Source organism: Martes martes (assembly GCF_963455335.1).
Source record: "Martes martes genome assembly, chromosome: 15".
Taxonomy (NCBI): Eukaryota; Metazoa; Chordata; class Mammalia; order Carnivora; family Mustelidae; genus Martes; species Martes martes.
The window spans coordinates 69,121,561-69,145,601 of record NC_137903.1 but is presented as its reverse complement, the minus strand read 5'-3'; the positions used below and the strand labels follow the sequence as shown (position 1 = coordinate 69,145,601).

General features: G+C 57.1%; 1 protein-coding gene and 1 long non-coding RNA gene across 3 annotated transcripts in view; one reads left to right on the top strand and one right to left on the bottom strand.

Moving 5' to 3' along the window:
• The window catches only part of RCSD1 (RCSD domain containing 1), a 59,868-nt gene extending 42,605 nt beyond the window's left edge, over window positions 1-17,263 (top strand). Inside the window, exons 2-7 of one of the 2 annotated variants that reach the window (XM_080824335.1) lie at window positions 2,244-2,345; window positions 3,438-3,527; window positions 7,582-7,653; window positions 10,982-11,185; window positions 13,154-13,807; window positions 15,506-17,263. In XM_080824335.1, the coding sequence (XP_080680461.1) occupies window positions 2,244-2,345; window positions 3,438-3,527; window positions 7,582-7,653; window positions 10,982-11,185; window positions 13,154-13,807; window positions 15,506-15,538 (1,155 nt within the window). In that variant the 3' untranslated portion in view covers window positions 15,539-17,263. The remainder of the gene's footprint in view (window positions 1-2,243; window positions 2,346-3,437; window positions 3,528-7,581; window positions 7,654-10,981; window positions 11,186-13,153; window positions 13,808-15,505) is intronic. The other variant, XM_080824336.1, reaches the window with a different exon arrangement.
• On the bottom strand, window positions 12,279-22,544 carry LOC308355817. Its single transcript, XR_013968011.1, has 3 exons — window positions 22,325-22,544; window positions 19,250-19,354; window positions 12,279-12,699 (listed from the first exon to the last, which is right to left on the bottom strand). It is a non-coding gene; the product is annotated as an uncharacterized lncRNA (long non-coding RNA).
• Between the last annotated feature and the right edge of the window lie 1,497 nt (window positions 22,545-24,041).

The following is a 24,041-nucleotide window of genomic DNA, read 5'->3' as shown; positions in this document are numbered from 1 at the left end:
GCCATTCACTGGGCTCCAGGGAAACAAACTCAGATATATTATAATCTTTCCTTCAACCCAGCTCGTAAGCCCTAAATGCTTCCAGAAGCCTCATAGTTCTATCACTTCTCTGAGCCCCTTGCCAAGCCCTGTTTTGAGACAAGGAAGTTAGGGGGAGTTTCTGAGTCCCGTACAGCTCTATTTTTGTCTGGAATGTGCCTTCCTGCCCACCCACCACTGGTGCCTCACAAGCAGAGGCAGAGTGCGTGGTCAGCAGGGCTGAGCAGTGAATGGCAGCGGACGGAGAGACGATCCGTTACGTGCGCAGCGAGTCAGGCAGAGGCGCAGACCCGTCGGCCCGGCGTCTTTGCCAGAGGGGCTCCAGTAATTGAAGCCGGGCCAGAACCTCTCCGTAGGACCCGAAGGACGAGACGCTGGCCTGTGATCCCTCCTCGCGTGGCAGGTGGGAGCCCCGGGAGCTCCGCCCAGCTGGGCCTGGTTGGGGGGGCTCAGTCTCCCCCGCTGGCTTCCCGAATGGAGGTGAACCCTTCCACATCCGCGTGCGAGGTCAGCATTGGGTGTTTAGCCTGGGCTTGACCTTGAATTACAGCAGGAAAGAGCAAAGACGAGCTTGTCTTTCCTCCGGGACAGCCTGTTCACAGATCCGAAGGTCTGTGTTCCAGCCACTCCTCTCCATCCCTAAACAAAGGTGTCTTTACAGGGCTCGGCCCCGATCACTGAAGTTCACAACAAGAGGTTAGTGGGGCTTGGGGCTTGCCTTACCCCTGACCCCAGGCAGGGTCTAGCACGACAGTGACATTTACTTTGGAGGGAGCACCCAAACAAGAAAGGTTGGACACACCTTCTAGCACAAAAAGGAGGGCCTAGGAAGTGCATGTGCATGCGTGTGTTCGCACGCGCATAAGCGTGCGTGAATGTGAGCGCGTGTGTGTGGTGTACACGGACACAAGCCTTATCTCTGTGGGCCACGAGCCCCGTGCAGAGACCAAGGTGGGCTCTCTCAGACCAGCTGCTGCCCAAATCCCAGTTTCAGGCTAGACGCAAGGAGGGGAAGTCACAGGGGGCGTCTGCAGCCATCACCGTCATCCCCAAAACAAAAGTCTAATGCCTCTAGGACTGGGCATTTAAGAAAATACTGCAGCCAGGTGGTTACGTAGGCCACGTGCCCCACGGCAGAAGTGGGGTGGCCGTTTACAGCCCTCGCTGACTCCCCAGGTGTGTCTCGGTGACAAGTGGCACGTGGACGCCAACAGTGTCCAGGGCACCTTGGTCACGTCAGGGAGCCTGGAGGCACCTGGAGGGAGTCCCAGTGAGCTGCGCGGGGGGCCAAGCAGGGGCCTGTGCATGCCTGTGGCCAACTGCGAGAAACCTAACTTCCAGGTGGTTCCTTCGGCAAAAAGGAGCAGAAGGGGAAGCCTGGGATGAGCCGCCCCCGGGAAGGACGCCGCGGAGAGCAGAAGGGCTCTGGCAAGGACCCCGTTGCTGGTCCTAATGACAAGCCTTCCAGAGCCCTTCACGGTGTGCCCGGCTGGCCTCGGCACTCCATTTAATCCACGGAAAGGTGCAGAAAGGGGGAGCCCCTGGCCCAGCTCGCCGAGCTCGCAGGAGATGGGAGAACGCAGGGCCTGAACCCTGGTGGTCCGGCTCCCTTCTGCTCGCCGAGTGCCGTCAGACCATTTCTTGATTAATTCAACAAAGAGGTACCAAATGCTTCTTTGTCAAGGCACTCACTTACAGAGAGAAGCCAAGACCTATACCCATGTTCCGAGTTCAGTAAAGGGCGTCTGCTTACCCTGTTCCCTACACTTAAAGCCGTTCTTTCCAACGTGTCGGCCGCTCCCCATTTCTGAAGGCCTCTTCTGACCAAGGGTAGGAGAGCCCCGTGCCATCCCTACAGACCCCTCTCCAGTCTGGGTCTTTGCAGAATGAGGAACACAAGGCTTGTGCTACTTCGCAGACCCCTGGGTGCCCCTTTGGGACAGGACCCAGTTTTATTCCTCTCTAGGCCCCCGGAGCCACACCCAGGGCCGAGCGGGTGACCATTGTGCACTAAATGCGGTTGAGTGGAGGGTCTTAAAAATCCCTGGATGCCGGCCGAGTTCAAGATGTTACTGAAATGCATCGTCGTCACCGCTTCCTTGCTCGAGGCCACAGCACAGCGCCCAGCGTGGCCCCCAGGAGCAAAGAGGAGAGAGCCGAGCGCACATCTGCCCGTTAACTTTCGCTTCCCCTTGGTTTGCCAGGAAAGACCGGCAGAGGCCAGGGCCAACGTGGATGACTCGGCGCCCCCCTCAGTGGCCCAGCTGGCTGGGCGGTTCAGGGAGCAGGCCGCGGCCGCAAAGGAGGTGAGTCGGGTGGCTTCTGGAGGAAGGGGAAGTCTGGGTCAGGCCCAGAGGAGAGGGAGGGAGGAGGCTCCGTAATTACCAAATTAGGAAGAGAAGCCCGAGAGGGGTCCCTCTGAATGTGAGGAATGTGGCCAGGCGGCTGGGCCTGGGCAGAATCTTTCCCCACCGGAGCGAGGCTTACCCACTGGCCGGGAGCGGGGGGGAGACGCAGGCCAGGGAGCTGGAAACATGGGAGCCTGGCTTCATTTCCATCTTGATCATGTACTGTGGGAGACTTAGATCCCGGCTGGCCATGCCAGGCCTGGAAGGGTTCAGAATACGGAGGTGCCCCATGCTCAGCTCCCAGCCCCGCGTCCAGGAGTCAGGAGCACGGTGAGAGAGGGGCAGATTCTGAGTTGAGAATTGAAGAGGAAGAGAAAACTTTTCAAGGACGTGCATTCTGATGGGAGGCCAGGGATCGGGAAGGATCCAGGGACCACCAGACCCCGGAGGGTCCAGCTGGAGGGGACAGTGTGAAGGGTTGTCACGACGCTGGAGAGAGTTGGGCTAGATTGTCCTGAGTCGCTTGGTGCACAGAGCTCAGCAGGAGTGACGGGAAGGAGAGGCGCCCCGGGGTGGGCCATGGCCCCTTGGGGCAAACAAGGGTGCAGATCATTCTTCTTTAGGTGCCGTGTTTTGTGCTTTGGTTTTCCCATCTGAAACATCAGGCTTCAGTTGCTAGAGAGTACCGCGAAGTCACGAAGGGTGAGGAAGGTAGTGGTGATCGAAGGTGCCGGCAGCCCTTGGAGACCGGAAGTGGGTGTCATTTTGAGAGGTTGTTTCAGGCCAGTGACTCTCGAAGCAGACGGGTGCTCCAGCAGAAAAGGACCAAGCCAGGAGCCCGGAAGTGAGAAGGGGCAGACCATGGAAAAGAGTCAGTTCGCACAGCTAGCGGACAGTCTTCATTAAAGACGTGCCCCTCCCTCCGTCTTCTCTCTCCGGACATCCCTGCACATCCCTAAAACCAGCTTCTGCTTCCTCCTCTTCCTCCTTGTTGCCTGATTAGCTCTCTCTCGTCTTCTCTCTGTGTGTCTGTCTGTCCCCTGCCTCCAGACACCAGCCTGTAAACCAGCGAGAAGGAAACCACCCTGCTCCCTCCCCCTGCTCCCCCCCAAGGTAGAGCTGGGCCAGAACGGTGAGGAGGTAAGTGTCGTGCCAGGGCTCGGGGATGCCTGGTGATGGATCTGCTTTCTCCTTCGAGAGGAGAAACACACACATTTAGACCTTGAAACCTGTGCAGGGAGTTTCTCCTGTCCAGATTCAGGGATGAAGTTCCTCTTCTTAATGCTCTCAGAATCCTTGATTCGGACACCCAGGTTCCTTTCCACTCCTTCTCATGGAGGCTCCTTTAGGATTTGTCTAGACTTGGAGCACTGTTTTCCAAGCCGGAGAATTTCAACAAAGAGAACAAAGGGGTCATACAGTATTACCACGCCAGACTCGGGAGTCACCAAGGTTAGGTGTCCGTCCAGGTCCGACTTTTATGATCTTCCTTGTGCAGAAGGCGCCTGGAAAGAGGCTGCACTTGCATAAGGCAGGGTTGCCTCGTGAGACCAAGTACCGTGGTTTCGCGCTACTCTTGTAAAGACTGGCTACCGTTCTGGATCCCTGGAAGAAAATCAGAGTACACAGAGGCCTCGCCGCCCTCACGTATAAAGAACCAGTGTTACGAACAAAAGACGGGCCCTGGTATCACAGATCTAGCCAGCAGTAGATTCCCAGACTCGGTATGTACCTGCCCTTGTTTATCTCATCGTAGCTGTAAGAGTGACTTCTCTGTGCCCCCTCCCAGCAGCCCGAAAACCTTTATGGTGGCCACACCACGGTCCCCCGGAAACGAGCTTGCGTGTTCTCTCGTCCAGCCTGGGAGACCCACCCGCGGGGGAGCAAGGAAGCCAAACGCAGCTCAGTTCCCACATCTCACCTCAGCCACCTCTCTCCTTCCTTCCTGGGGACCGGCAACCTGATAATAGACACGAGCTGCCCCTGTGACCTTGAGCGTCCATGGTAGTGAACGTTTGGAGGAGAGAGACAGTTTCAGACCTTTCCCACCCGGGGCTCACAGGCCGAAGCCCATCAGAGGAAGCGGAAATGCTGCTGCTGGTCAAGGAGGGGTGGGGGCATCGTTACTGCTCTGAGATTACTGCCCCAGGCCCTGAACAAGGGTCTCTTTCTGGAATGGGGACCCCAAGAAACACGGTTTTTAAAAACTGAGGGATTTGGGGAATTTCTTCAAACACCAACTTTATGATTCTGTGGCCTCAAGGAGTTACGAGCCAGTGCTATGACCAGATACATGCCAACGACTTCTCTTTACGGAGGGTCAGCTTCTCCTGGTGACTCTCAGCCCCTGGGCTTGGTGTCTGTGGCTGTGGCCCTTAGGAGCCTACTCTGAGGCTGCCCCCCATGACCTGGGCTCAGCCCTGGAGAAGCCCCTGTCTTGCACTGAGCCTGCTTCCTTATTTGTGAAACGGGACCTGAACACTAACCAGACAGATGACAGGGGCTGGACGGGGATATTTTATTCCCTGGAATAAAAGCAGAGTGAGTCAGGTTAGTTCAGCGGCTCTGGGAGAAACCGGTCTCCAGGTTCACCCCATGGGGCACCGCCCAGCAGTGAGACGGCCTCTAAGAGCCGAGGGCTGGATGAGCAGGAGGGCGGATTTTAAAAGGATGACCCTGCCTGGAATGACAGGCTGCCTGCACGTAGGAAGGACATTGCTTCCAGGACCCATGACGTCTTGTCACCGGGGTAATCAGGTGGACATAAAGAGAACCGGCCGCTTTGGCTGGCCGGGCCGGAGGGGGGCTGCTGCCTGCGGGAACCCGAGTTCCCAAAGCTGGGGGGGGGGGCTCAAGGGAGGGCCCCAGTCAGGACACTGCTCAGGGCGGGAAGGGTCTCCCCACCCCTTCGTCACTGCTGCGCCTCCAACCACAGGACTAGTTGGTGGAAGCCTCTGCCGGAGAGGCTGGAGAGCTCTGCCAGCTGGAAAATCAGCTCTATAATTTCTAGACCTTCTAGGAACGTCACGCGTAGACATACATACGTCCATTCAGAGCCTGAGCGAGTTTCCCTCCGGGGATGATGGAGGCCCCGCCGCGGCCCAGCCCCGTGTGAGACGGCGGGGGGGATGCTGTCCCCTGCTGCCGTGTCCGGGAACTGCACGGGCCGCTGCGCCCAAGTCAAATGACCGCGGGCCCGGAGCCTGGGCTGGGTTCCCAGCGCGGTCCTACAGCACAGGGGCTGCTGTTATCCAAAGTCCACTCTCTAAGGAAGATAGTGGTCGCCCGGGGAAGAGAAGTTTCCAATACGCCATAAAGTGAGCTTTGTCCGCAAAACCCTGGCTGAGGTTCCCAAAACAGTATCTTCAGAAACAACGGCTCCTGTGAAATTTCACCGTAAAGCCCAGAAATCAAAACCGACTGATTTGGGGCTGGAAGCCTTTTGCCCTCATCAGGGACACGTGGCTCCTTGCACGGCTGCTCTGGGATTTTCTGACAGGGTAAATTCATGGGACCAGAGGCACCTTCTTTGCACTGGAGGTGTCCTTAGAATCATTGTTTTCTTAAAGATTTTATTATGTATTTGACAGAGAGGACACGAGCAGGGGAGAAAGGGCAGAGGGAGAAGCAGGCTCCCTGCTGAGTGGAAGCCCCCGATGTCGGGCTCCTCCCAGGACCCCAGGGTCACGACCTGAGCCGAAGATGGACATTTAACCGACTGAGGCACCCAGGCGCCCCAGGGTCATTTATTCTAACCTGCCTGCCTGGGTCTTGGCTATCAGGCTGAGGCCAGGGCACCCGACTGTCAACACCCGAGTCCCAGCTGGAAACTGAACCAGCCCAGCCCCTCTTTCTCAATGTGGGACCTTAAAAAGGTCACAAGGAGGGCGCCTGGGTGGCTCAGTGGGTTAAACCACTGCCTTCGGCTCAGGTCATGATCCCAGAGTCCTGGGATGGAGCCCCACATCGGGCTCCCTGCTCAGTGGGGAGCCTGCTTCTCCCTCTCTCTCCGCCTGCCTCTCTGCCTACTTGTGGTCTCTGTCTGTCAAATAATTAAATAAATCTTTTAAAAAAAGAAAAAAAGGTCACAAGGAGTTCGCCTGAGTAAGTCTTCCTCCTTCCATCACTAACATACAATTATCTTGCTTAATAAATACCTCGGATTCCCTCCAAGAGATGTGTCCTACTCCTCTTTGTATGATGCGGGTAAACTAGCACGTGAGGGCAGGAAACGCATGTGGGGTCTCCAAACTGTGGATGAGTCCGAATCCTGCCCCAGCCTCTGCTAAACCACACGACGCCACCGCCGTCACCATCATCGTCACTGTCTTCACTCCTGCAGGTTGGGATCCATATATCAGGGGACCCAGACTCAAGTGACAGGGATTTGACACAAAACAAGGAGTCCGTTTTTTAGATAAAATAAACTACAGACAAGATTCCTGACGGTCATTCATCACAAAAATATCTCCAACTGGCAGAAAGTTTGTATGGTTTTCTATGTATGTATTAGCCACTGGCTGCTTCTAGAGGCCAGACACTAAGTCACACGCATCCTCACAGAATCAGCACGATGCCCGGAAGGCAGTAGGTGGTCAGCGTCTGCTTAATCAGGATGAAGAGTCGATGTTCTGGAGAGTGATGATCGATAATTAACACACGGGTCGGATTTTTCCAAAAATATCATTAGTTCAAGGGAGAGATTTCAGTTGTGCCTCTGTGACGTTTCAGCTTTGGTCTGCAGTTGTGGTTTTGTTTGTGCAAACAGGACAAACGGTCATTCTGCCCTTTCTCTTCCGAATTCCCTCCCCGTGGGCTCGCGTTGTGGAAGGTCATGAGGTGAAGCTCTCGTGCCCTCCGACACAGTCTGTTCTCGCATCACGACCTTGAGGTCTTCCTTCCTGGGGCAGGAGGCCTCTTGTGTTTTGAACATCTGTCCTGCCAGCTCTGATTCACAGATGCAAGTGGTCTTGTTGGCTGTGAGATGCGGGGCGGGGGCGGGAGGGGGGTGGCGTGTAGAGGGGAGCCTAGGCTGGTGCAGGCCCGGGCGCGGTAAGCGCGGAGCTGAAGCTGAGTGGGAAAGTGCTGAAATCAGCTTCTGCCCCTGTTCTTCCCCCTGTGCCTTGTGAGCTCCGCAGGAACGCCACCTCCCTGCACCTCACTCATTTGGCTGTTTTGTCTGTTTGCTCTATAGAAATCACCGCCCAGTGCAAGCCATCCTCCTAAAATCAAGGTGAAGAGCTCGCCTCTGATCGAGAAGCTTCAGGTAAGCGCAGAATGGCTCCCCGTGGCTACTCTGATGCCCCCTCATCTCTTATCGACATCCGACATCCACATCCGCATGCCTCTGGGGCTCCTGAGGGTAGGACCTGCCGTCACCCTCACTGGAAGAGTTGATCTCTGCTAACCAGCTGCAAAGGATGAGGAGTTCTGTCTCGGGACAAAGGGCCAAACTAAAGATCCCACCAAGCAAGAGCTCCTGTACTTAACAGCTAATGGTTGGTGGATAATGGGGTGGCCCAAGAGTCTAGAAAAAGACATGATAGCGCAAGAAACGCTCCAGGACTAGCCAAGTCCTCTCCCCCACGGCCTGAATGTCCCCACAAACCATTTCAGTCTTACGCAGAACGGAAACTCAGCAGCTGGGCGTTGCATGGATCTGCCTGAATCTGTCATTAGGAAAGCCTGCCTCCCCGATCACCTCGTGAGCACAAGCCCTCACCACTGTGCCCACAGCTGGCTGGCTATCTTGGGGGTGTAAATGAACCGTGCAGCACGGTCTTTTGGGGGAGACAAGACGTCCACACATGATGCAACAGAAGACATACAGGAGAGTGAATACCGAGATGTACATTGTGTTAGCCGCCCAGCGCCTGCTGCCCCAGATCGCGGTTTCTCTACCTGGCAACACTAGGGCAGGGTCTTGTTGTGCCTTGTGCATTCCAAGATGCTTAACAGCGTCCCTGGTCCCTACCCGCTAGAGGCACCAGCACTTGTGACAATGGGAACCATCTCTAGGCAGTAGCAGGTGTCTTCCGGGACACGCTCCCCACCCCAGGTCAGAACACGGCTCTAGAACTTTAGAACAAGAGAAGACTAGAGTGGGCAGGAGTAGCTAATGAACGCTTTACGAAATGCCTAGACTCTGCGTTGGTTCTCAAGGATGGGAGGCTGGAAAGGAAGGAGGAAGGGGCTCCCGTTGTGGGAACAGGATGAGCTAAGGCTCAGAGGAAGGTTGGCATCAGTCTCAGCCGGGCCTGCAGAGGCTGCCCGGCCTTCACCGTGGTCTCTGCTAGGGCACCCAGGAGAGCAGCCAGGCCCTTGTGCTCTGCACCCTCCCGTCCGGGCCCATCTGGGAAAACCAGCTCATCAGCCTCACTAAAAGCCGCTGGGAGGGGTGTGTCGAGACGAGCAGCCACAGCTCCTCTCGTTCCACCTCTGGGAGAGCCCAGGGATTCGGCCCCCCGCCGGGTTTGGGGTTAAGCAAAGCATCTCCAGTTTCTGGCCATGAGCCTACCCTGCGCAGGGTGTGCGGGGGCTCCCCTGACGTTGAATTCCTACCGAGAAGCCCTGATTGCATTCCAGCTCCAAGGGAGGAGTGGGAGCCACCTGCCACGCAGGAGGCTGCAGGGGTCCCATGTACATAAGGAGGATCTCAGAAGGGTCTGCAGATGCGCACACCACCCCGGAGTACGGTGTAGCCCAGGACCAGTGCCCTTGCCTCCCTGCCCCCATCCGAGTGCCAGAAATTCGTTCCCACGGGCTCTGCGCCCCGCAGGGTTGGTCTCCTTCCCTTCCCTTCCCCATCATTAAGGAGTCTCTCTGGGAAGCACAGCAACTGAGAATAAGGCTGTGTTGCTAATCATTCCACCTCATTAAGAATGTCAGCAGCAAGATGACAATTTGGCCAGATCCCATAGAGCCTTGTTTTGTTGGGAAGGGGGGGACAGGGGGAACCAAGAACTAAGAAACACGCCGTCCGCTGGACTTTTCACCAAACAGCCTATTAGATGGGCACGAAGTATGAATTTTCCTCCCAGGCGTAGTCCATAATTCAAAGTTCAAGTTTCCTGCTGGCCAGCGAGATGTATTTTACTTGCAAGCAGTCTTAGAGAGGGAACTTCCCGGCGTGAACTTGGGCGGGGAGGGAGACCTCAAAGCTCTAACGCCCAGCCCTGAAGCCCTGTCACCAGGCCTGCCCCTTGGTACTCACCGCGTCCTGCTTTCGGGCATGGCTCGGGCTCACAGCGTTGCTGTGTAACTTTTCTATTTTTCATTCTTACCAGGACTCAGCCTTGTCCGTGTTATAAGTTCTTTCTTCAAATCACAGTCGAACATACCGACACTTGCCTAAACATGAGTAACTCCGTGTAGCCTGCGGGTCCTAAAGCACACACGGGGGTTCTCCAAGCCAACAGAGCTCTGGCAGGAGGACGGGGGCACCCGCGCAGCTCTGGAGGGAGGGGGCTGGGGTGGCGTGTGAGCGGGTGGTGGCAGGAGACAGTGCCGGGGACCAGATCACAGAGGACTCTGGCGGGCAGGCTAACCGGTTTGGGCAAAGAAAGAACCTGAGACTCAGGCTACTTACTGGACTCACTGGAGATCAGACAGCTGTTAGGAGGAAGACCCGAGTTTCGCAGACCTCTCTGTGTGGGGAGCTTCCCCTGAGCCATCTGTCCCCTCCCTCTGAGGCCTCCCTGCCGTCTGCTGGTCTGGAAGACGTCTGTGCAAGAGTTTGGGGGCCCAGAGGGTGACGGAGCTAGGAGGAGTGCCCGTAGCGCGGACCGTGGGCCACAGGGCCATCGGGCACCACGGCCTTCTACACAGCCGTGGGATGGAGCCTCCCTGCCCCCTCCGCCAGCCCAACTCCTGGCTCTCTGAGGCCTCAGTTCCCTTTAGGTCACCTTCCCTCGTGTTGCCCTCCGGATTCATCTGAGTCTGGTTTCCCCTGCCCTGCGATGGCCCCGGGGGCGCCCACACTGGCGTCTGGTCCACGGGCCCCTCTCGGAAGGGCTGGGCCACCTGCTGTGTGCACCCCTCTGGCCATCTACCAGCAAGCCTTGAGGGACAAGCCGGCCTGGCTTGAATCCCAGGGCAGGCTCCTTGGCCACTTTCCTGATGGGCGCAAGGAGAACAAAATGGACCGTGTAGGGCTGCTGTGTGCCAGCAAATAGTACGCATTCGGGAAGCAGGGACTACGAGGGGCTCCCCGGAGAGCGTGGACCCAGGGGCGGACCTGCTGTGAGACTGTGTCTGCAGGTGCTGGTAGTCGCCGTTTCGGCTTCCTCGTCTCTAAGCTGGGGCTGTTCCGTGGCATTTTTGTTGGATCCAAATCAGCACTTTCAGGGCATTCTGGAACGCAGCCTGTGGTCAGTCAGGGAGCGGGAGACAGCTCTCGTGGGCACTGCTTCCAGGCCCGGGACATGACACGGATACTTGGGACAGTGGATACTTGGTTAGGAAGCGACACGAAAAGCCTCGTGTCACCCGGTGACTTGGCCCCCACCAGTCCCAGGCCACGTGCCCAGCGAGCTCCAGCAGAAGCGCCCGTGGTCCCCCACCGCTATTTAACAGGCCTCCCCTTTCCTTGGCAGGCCAATTTAGCTTTCGATCCAGCGGCCCTGCTGCCTGGGGCCTCGCCCAAGAGTCCCGGACTTAAGGCCGTGGTGTCGCCGTTCCAGAGCCCACCCTCCACTCCCAGCAGCCCTGGCGTGCGGTCTCAGGCCGGGGAGCCCGAGGACGCGCCCGTGAGCTTTGACCAGCCTCCTGAAGGGAGCCGTCTGCCCTGTTACAACAAGGTAGTGTCTGGGCCCAAAGCCCTGGGAAGCCCTGGGGCGCGTCTGAAGACACGAGGGCCGGGACAGTCTCGAATATCTCTGCCCTGAGGACGCTGGCGCTCTCCTCAGAGCTGCCTTTCCACAGGAGGAAACTTCTCTTCCTGCCACAGCCTCCGCCTGGGGTCGCCCCTCTGGCTCGCCCGCCTCCCACCCCGTCTCCCAGAGCCGTGCCACTCACCCGGAGGGCCGCCCGGGGGTGGAGCGTTCCGTCCCTGCGGAGAGAGGGCGGAGGGTTCGGGACAGACCCCAGCCGCACAGACTGTTGTGACGAAAGGCCTGACCCGGGATCCGCACGGCGGGTGGGCAGGGCCACGAGGGCTCCGAAACACGCGGCCCTGGCTGGACCTACGCCCGGTTAGGTGCCCCGCCGTGGGCTGAACGCACTCTTACCGCAGCCCGCTCCATTGAAAGAACGTCCAAACTGTCCCCTCCGCACAAAAGGACGTGGGGCCCGTTTCCGTAGACGCTGCCGTGATAGTGAGAGTGCTTCCCTTCGTCAGGCCCTCGGCCCTACTGTACGCGGTAAGAACCAGAGCTCAGTCCGGCACTGTCCGGGCGGTGCCCAGCAAATCGGGGCCAGAGTCCGGCAAGGGCCAAGATAAAGGGATCTGAGGCCAGGGGATGGCAAATGGATAGAACTTTAAAGAAATGGATGGAAAGAGTGCGGTCTTCAGGGCCATTTCAGAAAATTCATGGGGAAAAATCAAATGGGTAGAAACAGGTAGGACCTAGGGAAACAAACTGATGCTGAGTCTTGAGCCTGCGGGCTGGGGATAGGGCAGAGATCCTCCGGCTCGGGGGAATGGAGAGACCCCTGACAGCAGAGAGGAACCCAGGGCAGAGCCTCCTCTCTTCATGGGATGCTCACTAGGGAGACGTGGCAGAGGGAGGGAGGCGGGGCCGGGAGGGAGGGGCTGCCACCTGGTTGTGATGGGGGAGAGGGGGTGCTTTAGCCTTCTGAGGGCAGCAGGGACCCTGCTGTGACGGCAGGGCCAGGCCTTGATAACCTGCGGGGCTGGCAGCGCCATGGTCTCAGGAAAGGGCCTGGGAAGCTCTACAAGAAGAAGATTTAAGGTTTATGAAACAAGATCTCATCTACATTTAAAATTTTAAAGGACACAGCACTTACATAAAGCAGGGCATCCACATAAACATTTCCACTGCGCTTCTGGCAAAGTCCACTGGGCCTGGATGAGGCCCAAGTGACCCGGAGGCACACGCACTTCCCGGACCGGACAGGATTGTCAGGCGGCTCCGCTGGACGGTCCTAAGGCTTCTGCTCATGGAGGACCGGAGCCCAGGAAAGAGAAGGCGTCTGCCTGTGCAGCTCTCCTGGGATTAGCCAGCTCTGCGGAGGGCTGGGGGGCCAGGCTGGGGAAGGGGGCGAAGCTGGTCACTGGCTGTGCGGCTCTGTCCCCATGAGGTCCCTGAGCAGGGCCAGGCCACCTGCAGACGCTCTTGTCTGTTGGGTTCACCTGTGTCAAAGTAAAATGTCCTAAATGTTAAAACATGACTCTTATATAAAAATAGACATCGATTTCACTCAGTTTGTCCATTTGTGAGAAAACCTGTAATATGGAAAAGCTCATGCAAAGAACCTCAAAGAGCTGGTTATTTATAGGCAGCTAAAAAAAATGTTGGTATTAAATTGCTAAATCCGACACCAAACGGATTAATGTTTTACAGGATAATAATGGTTATCATTTTTAGTGGATGGAAAGCATTTGCATCTTCACGAGGCAAAAACCTCCAGGTCAGCCTGTGGCTTCACAACCCCAGATCCACGGCACGCAGGGGTCCGTTTCCCTGGAAAGTAAAGGGCCCCAGAGGCTGGCCGAGGAAGCCGCCGACTGACATCGGAGGACACGCAGTCCGCCTCTCGGCCTTTCTCACAGGCAGTGGATAATTTCTCTTAACACGTTCTTCCAGGTGCGGACGAAGGGCTCCATAAAAAGGCGTCCTCCCTCCAGGCGATTCCGGAGGTCCCAGTCAGACTGTGGGGACCTGGCAGACCTCAGGGCCCCCGAGTCATCCCAGGAGAATGGTGCCAAGGAAGAGAATGGGGATGAGGTGTTCCCATCCCACAGCGGGGCCCTGGGTTCTCCTCCCGGCGAGGGGCCGGTGGGGGCCCAGGAGAAGCCTCCTCCGAGGAGGACGTCCAGCGGAACGGAGAGGCGGGAGAAGGGCCAGGCCGTGGATGAAGCCCAGCACCCCCAGAAGGCTGTGGGGGGCTCTGAAGAGGAGGCCAGCCCACGTCCAGCCGCAGGGGAGGCTGTCCGGCCAGCCCAAGCCTCCAACCCGGAGGCCGAGAATGGTCGCAGGAGCCCCACAGAAGGAAAAGAAGAGACAGAAAAGTCGGAGGCAAAGGAGGAGATGGCAGCTGAGGAAGACGATGAGCCCGGACAGAGGAGCCAAGACGCAGCGGGGTCGGCAGAGAGAGCGGTGCGGGAGGCCCCAGCAGGCGCCCCTGAAGGGGCGGAGGTTCCCCACATCCCGGAGCAGGGCAAAGGCGAGGAAAAGGACGAGGAAGGGGCCGATCTGGAGCCAGGCTGCCGCCCCGGCGAGGAGGCCCCCGAGACAGAGGTAAGCGGCCTGCACGATGCCCGGAGGCTGCCGGGGCTAGAGCGCGTCTGCTTATGTGTCCTCACAAATCAGCTCAGTTGTGCAGAAGAAAAGGCCCCAGGCTGAGACAGACTGTGTGGATGGTGAGGGGACAGAGACAGGAGAGGGAAGCCGGCCCGGGAAGCCCGGGAGACCAGCAGCTCCTTAGGACACGCTAAGGAAAGCGGAGTGTGGCCCTGGGCGGGGGCTTCTCTGGGGGAAGCCCAAAGCACAAGGAAGGGGGGAGCCGTGTGCGCGTGTGTGCACGTGTGCGTGTGTGTGTTTGCGTGCGTGTGTAGCGTGTGGGAGGAAGTTGGAGAAGCTTCAGGGTGAGGCTGGCATTCGAGTGGGGCCATCCGAGGAGGAGGCTTTGTGGCGGACACAAGGGCACAGAGGGAGGGGGTCCCTCGGCCCCCCCCCCCGCCTTTCAGCAGCCCCTTCACTCGTGTTGAGCTGAAACCGCACGTTCCTTTGTTACGCTCGCCCATTGCTGCTCACGAGGTGCCCACGTGTCTTCCCCGCCCCTGTCTCATCAGCCCCCAGGCCTTAGGGGCCTCCCCTCCAGCGGCTCCACTGTCACGACCCCTTCCTTAGCTCTACAGACTCACCCCTCGCGGGATTCCTGGTCTCCAGACCCGCCCTACACACGAGCACCCAATTCCTCGTCCTGAAAATGGCATCTCGAGGTCTTCGCTCCTGCCCCAGACGCTCTGATACCACACATTGGAAAGTCGAGTTCCTGGTCCCCTCCGCGCTGAACTTCCTCCCCGCTCACCCTCCCCGCTTGCCCTCCCACGCCTCCAGCCGGCCTCCAGCACCCACCGCCCCGCGAGAGGCAAGGCGCCCGCACACGCATCCCGCCGCGGCCTCCACCGTTGGCGCCTGCACCCCCAGTGGAGGTTTCCCTTGGTGCCGCCTGGAAACCGTCCCACCGCCTCCGTGTCCTCCGCAGGCCTCCCCCGACCGCCCCAGTGAGACACCCGCAGGGACCCGTGCAGTCCCCTACACTCAGCACAGCGCCTTCCCGTGGCCCAGGGCCCGGGCCGTGGTCCCCTGCCGAGGACACGCTCGTAAACGTCTCTGCCTGCAGCCAGAGACCCCGTGGTCTAAGGCCTGGTGCGGCCCCAGCCCGGAAGGAGCCAGAAGTCGTGCTTTGGGTTGAATGTGGACTAAACAGCGATTTTCCCTTCTGTGAGAGCGTCCACCTTCTGCCTGGGATTCTTTGTGTTCTTTTCCCACTTTTATGCCACCGAAGCTCCTGAAGCAGTGTAGCAGGACGATGAGACGGGCGGGAGCGATGAGTAGGTGGGAACCCCGCGCGGGGAAGGGCGGGAGCCGGGCGCCAAGGAGCAGGCGACGTCGCCTCGTAGTGGAGGGCTCGAGCTCGGTCCCCGGGTTAAATCCCGACTCCGTGGCTTGCGAGCTGTGTGACCTAGGGGAATCCACGTGACCTTCCTGTGCCTTCAGTGCCCCACCTGCAGAACGGAGCTAACAGAGTATCTAAGGTGTCTTGCTTTTGTGAGGAATAAAGGAGCGGGCGCTGTCGAGCACACCGCGTTGTCACCGCCGCTGCCGCTCGTGTTACGTTCTCGCTGGGTCCGCCATCCCCAAGGACATCTGCTGAGCGTCAGGATGTCCCCCGCTCTCTTCCCAACTCATCTGTTCCTCCTGTGTTCGCAGGATAACCCCCCTGTCCGGGACACTAAGATGTGAGGAGCTCGCCGTGCGTGGTGACGAGGCTGCCGGAGACGCCTCTTTCAAAGGAGCAACGAGAGTAGCAGCAAATGAAGCCGTCGCCGACGCGGAGCTCGGGGAGGGTCTGGAGCGGCCCAAGACGAGACCGCGCTGTGTCTGGGTCCCCACGCTGACACTCTTGCAGGCGGAGATCAGTCAAAGGCCGGCAGCCTTGCATCACCTTGAGTTCGTGTCACTGGATGGACTTGGTTTAAGAAAAAAAAACAAAAACTTACTTAGAACAGTTTACTGTGGGGACGGCCCCCGGGGATCCTCGCCAACCTGTGGGGCCAGGCTCCCAGCCGCACCCACCTGTCCCTGCGGCTGACCTCAGAACTGGATTCTGATTTAGCTTCTCAGATTTTGTTTTGTGCAAAGCAATAGTCTTTTTAACGCTCTGAACTTTCTATGATTCTCAGATATGAGTAAAAACTGATTTCAGGTGGGTGGAAACAAAAGGAAAGAGTGTTGCTGAAATATAAATCCCATTCGTTACAGAAGACCTCAGTTACAGAAAAGCTTAAATTGTGGAGACCCCGAGACGACCCCTCGGCTTCGTCCACATGTGAACCGGCCAACCGATTTTTAAAACACTGACCTGGAAGAGGTCCTTACTGCACCATTTAAAAATATGTATCTGCTCCGGTAATAGGAACCTCTACTGCCCGGGAGTTCTCCAGTCTGTGGCACCCGGGGAGGTGACAGGCTCAGCCCACGCTCTTCCCAGGGGAGGAGGAGGTGGAGACGGGCAGGTCCAGAGAAGCAGATGCGAGGTGTCACGGTTCTGCACACGCTGCCTTTCCTCATCCTGAGAGCAGAGCAGGGAGACCTTAACAATGCCCGCCCTCTGACGCATCTCGGGGAGGAAATGTGCAGTTGTGCAAGACGTACCTGAGCCTGGAGCAGGTGCTTCCTGGGAGGTGCCGGCGCGTCTGTTTTGAAAGGTACAGGACGAAGACATCTTCCTAGCTTCCCTGGGAAGCTGCTCTTGAATCAAAGCCCAGGCTCCCTTTCCAGACGGGATTGGGGGGCCTGGGTTTTCAGCCTCTTCTCAACGGGTTGCTCTGGCTTTAATGTTCAGTGTGGAAAGTGCAAGGGCTTTGCAAGGAGCAGGGGCCATTTCCTCTCCCCTCCTGATGCAAAGCTGTTTATCCAAATACCCGGTTAATCTTTGGGGGTGGTTCTCATTCAGGGTGGAGGGTTTCAGCGTCTCGCTGGGCTGATGCGGTAGACGGAGCCCCCGTTTCTCTGAAGGTCCGTCCGATGGCCTCCTACCCTGACTTCAGAAAACCGTGTCCTAGACAAAAAGGCCTCTGTCCCTGCCGGTACCTCAGCATTCTCAGTACAGTATTACAGTACAGTACAGGCTCCCAGGACCGTTTTCCTAACTCCAGATAATATTCATACTTGGGATATATATTTTTTCAAAGTTTTTTTTTTCAAAAGTTTTTTCAAAACTTTTAAAATACAAGCATTTTCTAGACCTTGTAACTTAGTTAAGCACGAAATTTTGAGTTTTCTGTTTTAGCAGGATTTTGGAGCTAGGTGTGTTTCAGTTATGTTGAGGTCTACGTGATCCATAGCTATCCATCCCGCCCCCATCCACCCATCCATCCATCTGTACCTGTCCCTCTCCTATCTGCCCATCCATCTATATCAACAGAGATGTGTTACCCCCTAAACAATACATGATTTTATTTACATATGTCTTTGGGTTGTTTATGACACGCACATCCGGGCCAGAGTTTAGTGAATGTGTGTGTGTTTGTGAGCATGTGTGACAAAAAAAGGGACATCTGCCACTTTCCTTTACTTGAAAAAGGAATGAACCAGGCAGCCTGGGATGTAGCTGTGAGGACAAAACTATCTTTTGTCTGGAGGCATGACAGCTACAGCAGCAGGTGGGTAAGGAACAATGCATAATGACAAGAATGGGACCCTAGAGGAGCAGCTATAATGGGGTCAGAATGACTTTCTACCGGCGCAGTTCCTAGTGCTCACGTTATCGGATCTACCTTGTGAGAAGCCGGAGGCCCTTTCCCAGGGATTGTTGGGAGGGCTGGGGGCTGCGGGCGGGGGATTCATGAGGAGCCCAAACTGTTCTGTTCTGGCTTCCGAGGCTGTCCCGCCGTTGGTCGCCCTCCTTCCCCGAAGCAACTGCAATTACGTCACGTGTTGCATTTGCAGATCTGGAATTTCAAAACTGGGAATCCTAGAAATCCACTTGTGTCTTAGTCAGCACAAAGCCATCCCTGGGCCAGGAAGACTTGGTTTGGTTCAGGCTTCCCTGATAGGCTTGAAGGAAAAACACTGATTTCTTCACAGCTACAAGGCTCAAGAGAGGAGTCAGAGGCGTTCCTCCTCTGCCTCTGTCTTCGGCTTGAATTGCATACTGTGTCTTTCCTTTCTCCAGAAAGGGAGCAAGAAAAACAAAAACCCGGAATGCTTTGAAGAGAGATGCCAGTATTTGATCTGGGGCTGTTCTACGGTTTCAGCCATGCGTGGGACAGGTCACCAGGTGACCACAGGAAGCCCAGGGGCCTCCACTGTCCTCCCTGAGCTGCCCCCGGACAAAGCTCGGTTTGCCAGTCAACTAGACCCTCAAAAAACATATGTCTGACAAAGGGTTAAATTAGTGGACCCGCAGCCAGTAGTTCATCACCTCCTTTGACGAGACACTCTTGGCCGCGTGACTGTGTAACACAGTTGATGAATGAGGACCTGCTGTTGCTAATGAAAGAAACCCAACTTCAATTGGCCGATAAAAACCAGAAAACCGTATCTATCTATGAATCTCTCTCTCTCTCTCTTTCTCTCTCCCTCCCTATATACTGAATAATATAAATTAAAAACCCGTGGATGGGCCTAAGTACAATACTCAGGCAGTATCAGAAGCCTCTCTTTGTTTTCAGTCTCTGCTTTCCTCTGTGTCGCCCGGATTTCCCAAGCAGGCCCTTCACAGCCTGTAAGCCCAATGGAAAGAGCTTGTTCTTTTCCAATAGCACCAGGGAAAGGAAACCTACAAAGGATTTCTATAAACCCTGTGTGGATCACATGTTCATACTGGAACCAGCCTTTACGACTTGAGGAGCTGCGGAGATCAGACCGGCCAGGCCTGGGTCGTGTGACCTCCGGAGCTAAGGGCTAGGTTAGCCACTCCTGTGCAGTCTGCAAGGACTGTGAATGGGGACAATGTGTCCGATGCGGTGCTGTTACCAAAGGGAATTACGCTGGAAGATCCAAAAAACACAGCAACAGATGTGTCCAACAGGGCAATCCCAGACACACCAAACTACTATTGCATGGTTTACTAAAACATTAAATTTTGTTTGACCCCTCCGCAAGATCTAATCGACATTGTGCTTATGGGCCAGGTAAACATAGTGGGAGCAGAATGCTAGAAAAGTCTAGGGGCAGGAGACAGAATTTTCTGACTTCCCAGTCTCGCTTGGGACAACCCAGGCTCCCACTCAGCCCAGTGACGTCCTGACCAGAGTGGCTGTGGTTGCCGAGAAGACCTGTGTTCCGGCGCTGCCCTCAGGTCCCCGGGGAGCTGTGGGATTCCGGAGAGGCTCCGCTGTGCCCAGATGGGCAGGAAAACCATGGCTCTTTGAGACTCCAGAGGAGGAGGAGACAATGCGTACGTTGTGTACTTCTCAGTGAAAAGGGAGCCTGGGTAAAGCCACCCACCTCAAGAGCCGGAGCATAAAGACTTCTTACTCCTCTAATCCTGGAAAGCTGTGGGCTTCTCCGTGGGAGCTGTGCCATGCTGGCCCTTGCAGTGCCGGGGAGGGGCTGGGAGGAAAACAGAAGGAAGGGGTCAAAGCAAGCCCCCCCCCCGCCATCTACTCCTGTAAGTAATGATTCTGGCCCTTCAAGGTGTCATGTTACATAAAAACTTGAGAAAATTACTTGAATTTAGGCAAACCTGTAATGTCAGTCATCACACTTCTCAACCAGTTCTTTTTAGAAGAATAAGTGGACTGGATTGCACTTGAACAAGCGTTCAAAAACAAGATTCTAGAATGACGACGTATGGTTGGGGCTCAAAAAACAGCAGGAGCCCTGACACTAGTCGTTACTGTCGGACAGTCTACGGAACCCATGGGTGCTTGATGGCTCCAGGAACTCAGTCCCATCATGGCTGCACCAGGCCCCTCAGGAGCGACCGTAACAGCCTTACTGGCGAACTCCAGAAGCAGCCGGGCTGAAAAATCAAAAGGGCCCGTTCTGCGCTGCCTCAGAGTCTGTGTCTCTTTTCTTTTACCAAGCACAAAGAAACACAGAGTTCTTAAGGCATGATTTAGGGTGCCTGGGTGGCTCAGTTGGTAAGTGTCTGCCTTTAGCTCAGGTCATGGACCCAGTGTCTTGGGATTGAGTCTCACGTCAGGCTCCCTGCTCATCGGCGAGCCTGCTTCCCCTGCTCCCCCTGCTTGTGCTCTCTATCAGATGAACAAATGAAATCTTTAAAAATAAATAAATAAAGTGTGATTTAAAGGGGTTAATTATCCTTATTCTTTCTTATTATAAAAGCAACACATCTTTATTTCAGAAAATCTGTGGAGGAAAAGAAAAATAATTAAGAAAAAAAATGTATATAATTCCACTACCAAGAAATAGCTAGTATTAAGATTTTATGGAGTTTTTCTAGTTTTTTTAATCTACATATGTATTTTTGCTTTAATTCTTGTTACAAAATTAAGTTCTCAGTACACGTAATTGTGCATCTTTCGTTTTTGTAACATACTATCATGAGCGAGTCTTCATAAACAATCACACTTCTGATCATGAAAACTACACACTTTTGTCCTTTTCTATTTGGCCAATAACATCCAGAGCAAGACCAAATCTATATAAAACAGAGGGACAATAAGATCCGCTGGTGGAAATGGTATTCCAGAAGAAAGTGGTTCTTTCCACAATCTCAGCCTTAGATTTCTGTCACCTTAGGACTTCAAAACTTGAGGACTCTCAAAACTTAAATCAAGTGAAAACTTTCGAATGAAAAAAGAAAGGCCTGAGGCAGTACTAAAGATTCATTTCTGATGATTCAGGGACTGCAAAATTCAGGGGAAGTTATGAGATAGACCTCAGAAAAAGAACCATTGAGGGAAACCATGTAGAAATATTTTTAGTAAAAAGGAGCTAAAGCTATTATAGGATATTGGACTGGAGTCTGGAAAAAGACACACATTTTCAATCAGATTCAAGTTTCTGTTTGGATCAGGGCATGGCTCGTGGTGGTGAAGCAAATCTGACAGTTATAACAACCTCAGCAGCCTGAAAGTCAGTTAGTGCCTAACCTCAGGGGCAGCAAATAAGGCTGAGCACACAGTCCTGACTCCAGTCCTGGGTGCCGAGTCAGCAAAGAGCCCTCTGAATGGCAGATCTGTGTGATCAGATTGTATTCACACTTCCGGAGACTAACGTCAGGTCAGAACAAAGTTTGCACCCCTTGGGTCTAGATCGGGTCTGAATTCAGTAGCGTGCAAACATTAGTTATAAAATAGGAATGAAAATGATTGTTAAAGCCATTCCCCGTTCCAAGGCCTCCACCCCAACATCATCCCAGAGTTACTCTAATCATCTCCTAATGGACCTACTCTATTTGTTTATTTGACAAAGAGATCACAAGTAGGCAGAGAGGCAGGCAGAGAGAGGAAGGGAAGCAGGCTCCCCGCTGAGCAGAGAGCCCGATGCGGGGCTCGATCCCAGGACCCTGAGATCATGACCTGAGCCAAAGGCAGAGGCTTTAACCCACTGAGCCACCCAGGCGCCCCAGGACCTGCTCTAATTTCATCATCTTCCACTCATACATCTGACCCCAAGTCAAAATTATCTTTGGTTGTAGTTTTAACATCACCACCATTCTCAAAAGTGTTGATGCCACCAGATCCCTTTAATAAAATTAAAATATTAAAGCATGGGTTTTGGGGCACCTGGGTGGTTCAGTGGGTTAAAGCCTCTGCCTTCGGCTCAGGTCATGATCTCAGGGTCCTGGGATCGAGCCCCACATTGGGCTCTCTGTTCGCAGGGAGCCTGCTTCCCCTCCCCCTCTCTGCCTGCCCCTCTGCCTACTTGTGATCTCTGTCAAATAAATAAATAAAATCTTTAAGAAAAAGAAATATTTCATAGAGCATGGGTTTCAAACTTCTCCAAGAGCCACTGGTCCTGTTCTTCCAAGCCAGTTTCCATCTTACTCGCCAACCAGCCGAGCTAAGTTCATTGGCATGACATTGCACCACGAGCCATAAAAGTTGTCACAGTGCTCATCTCTTTTGACCGTATTACCTCAGAAAATCACCTAAAACATGAAAAATGTGTACGCACAGACGGGCCAGTCAAGCAACATTTACACCAATGAAATGCTGGGCGCGGCTTGCGCAGCCTGCCGCTGTCCTGGTGGCCCAGGTTTAAGTCACTACGAGCGACTTAAGGGATAAGAAAGCAGGTGTGGGAAATTCAGCGACCTTGAGAGTGGACGGGCAGAGGCAGGAGAGGCCTCTGGAGGAGAGGAGGTCTCGGACAAGGACCGGGTGTCCAGTTCCACGTGCGGTCCAAGCGGACAGAGGGCTTAGCTCCGACGGCCGCCCTCCCCAGCCACGTCCTCCTGCTCCAGGGTGAGGGTTGGGGTTGGGGTTGGGGTTGGGGCTCTGCGACGTCTGCGGGGCCAGGCTTGGCTTTTCAGCTTTTGCTCTTGGATTTGAGGTGTTTACACCTGAATTCCCCTCTACCCCCGCCAAGGGCGCGAGCTCCGGTCCTGACCTTCCGTCGCCGGGAGACACCCCGGGGGCCCGCGGGCCTCAGGAGGAAGGGGGCGGGGAAGAGCAGAGAAGCAGGTGGAAGGTGAGGAGCACGACCAGCGCCGGACCCTCGCAGGACCGTCCGACAGCGACGCAGCAACAGCTTCCACAGAGCGGGACCGAAAGGAAGCTTGGGGTCCAGAAGCAGGCGGCAGGAGCCAGGACCTCCGCCGCCCTGGGGTGGTCGGGGCGGAGGCGGGGCCGCAGGTGGAGGCGGGGTGGAGGCGGGGCCGCAGGCGGGGCCGAGGCGGAGGCGGGGCCGCAGGTGGAGGCGGGGCCGAGGCGGGGGCCGAGACGGAGGCGGGGCCGCAAGAGGAGGCGGGCCGTGGGCGGAGCCGAGGCGGAGGCGGAGGCGGGGCCGCAGGCGGGGCCGAGGCGGAGGTGGAGGCGGGGCCGAGGCGGGGGCCGAGGAGGAGGCGGGCCGTGGGCGGAGCCGAGGCGGAGGCGGGGCCGCAGGCGGGGCCGAGGCGGAGGTGGAGGCGGGGCCGCAGGTGGAGGCGGGGCCGAGGCGGGGGCCGAGGAGGAGGCGGGCCGTGGGCGGAGCCGAGGCGGAGGCGGAGGCGGAGGCGGGGCCGAGGCGGAGGCGGGGCCGCAGGAGGAGGCGGGCCGTGGGCGGAGCCGAGGCGGAGGCGGAGGCGGAGGCGGGGCCGCAGGCGGGGCCGAGGCGGAGGTGGAGGCGGGGCCGAGGCGGGGGCCGAGGAGGAGGCGGGCCGTGGGCGGAGCCGAGGCGGAGGCGGAGGCGGGGCCGAGGCGGAGGCGGGGCCGCAAGCGGAGGCGGAGCCGGGGCGCGCCACCAGCGCGGGGCCCCTCCCGCCGGCTGCAGGGGGCGAGCGCACGCAGGGTCCTCCCGGCTCCCGCGGGCGGCCGCACCCCCGTCGCCCCCGTCCCGCTCGCCGCCCTTCCGCGGCCTCGCCCTCCCGCGGCTCCCAGCGCGCCCCCCGACGTCCCGCGTGCCTTCCGCTGCGGCCGGCCGGTAGCACGTCGGAGCCGGACGTCAGACGTCCCCTCGGAGCTCCGCACCCGCAAGCCCTCACAGGGCCGGACGACCCCACAGCGGAGGCTGACGTTCTCTCTTCACCGTCCTCTGGGGTTTCCTCCCCGCGCGCTCGGCCGCCTCCAGCCGCGGCTCCCCTCCGAGCGCGCGAACCGGGGGCTGAGGCCGCTCGACGGGGCCCCTGGCGCCCAGCGAGCGCGGGCGGAGGCGGGCACCCGCCGGCGCCCTCGCAGCCGCGGCCCCTCGCCCGCCGTCCCCGCCGGGTGCGGCGTGGCGACCGGCCGCGCCCCACAGGCTGAGCGGCGACAGGGGCCCCGGGGCGCACGGCTGGACGGGCGCGCGGTCCGGGCGGAGGACGGGTCGCCGGGCGGGCGGGGAGCGCGGCGAGAGGCGGCGGCGGCTGAAGGGAGGCGCCGGGCGCCGCTCTGCCGAGAGTGGCTCGTTGGTCTAGGGGTATGATTCTCGCTTCGGGTGCGAGAGGTCCCGGGTTCAAATCCCGGACGAGCCCAGGCTTTTCTTTCCCGCCACGCCCTCGACTTTAAACGGCTTTTTTTCGTCCTCACGCAGCCCCTTTAGAGACACGACGACTGCGGCCCGGGGGCCCGGACGGTAGTTGCTCCGGGTCTGCGGAGCGGGAGGCCGACGCGCAGCTCCCCGTGCCTGCGGCGGACAGCGGGACCCGCGG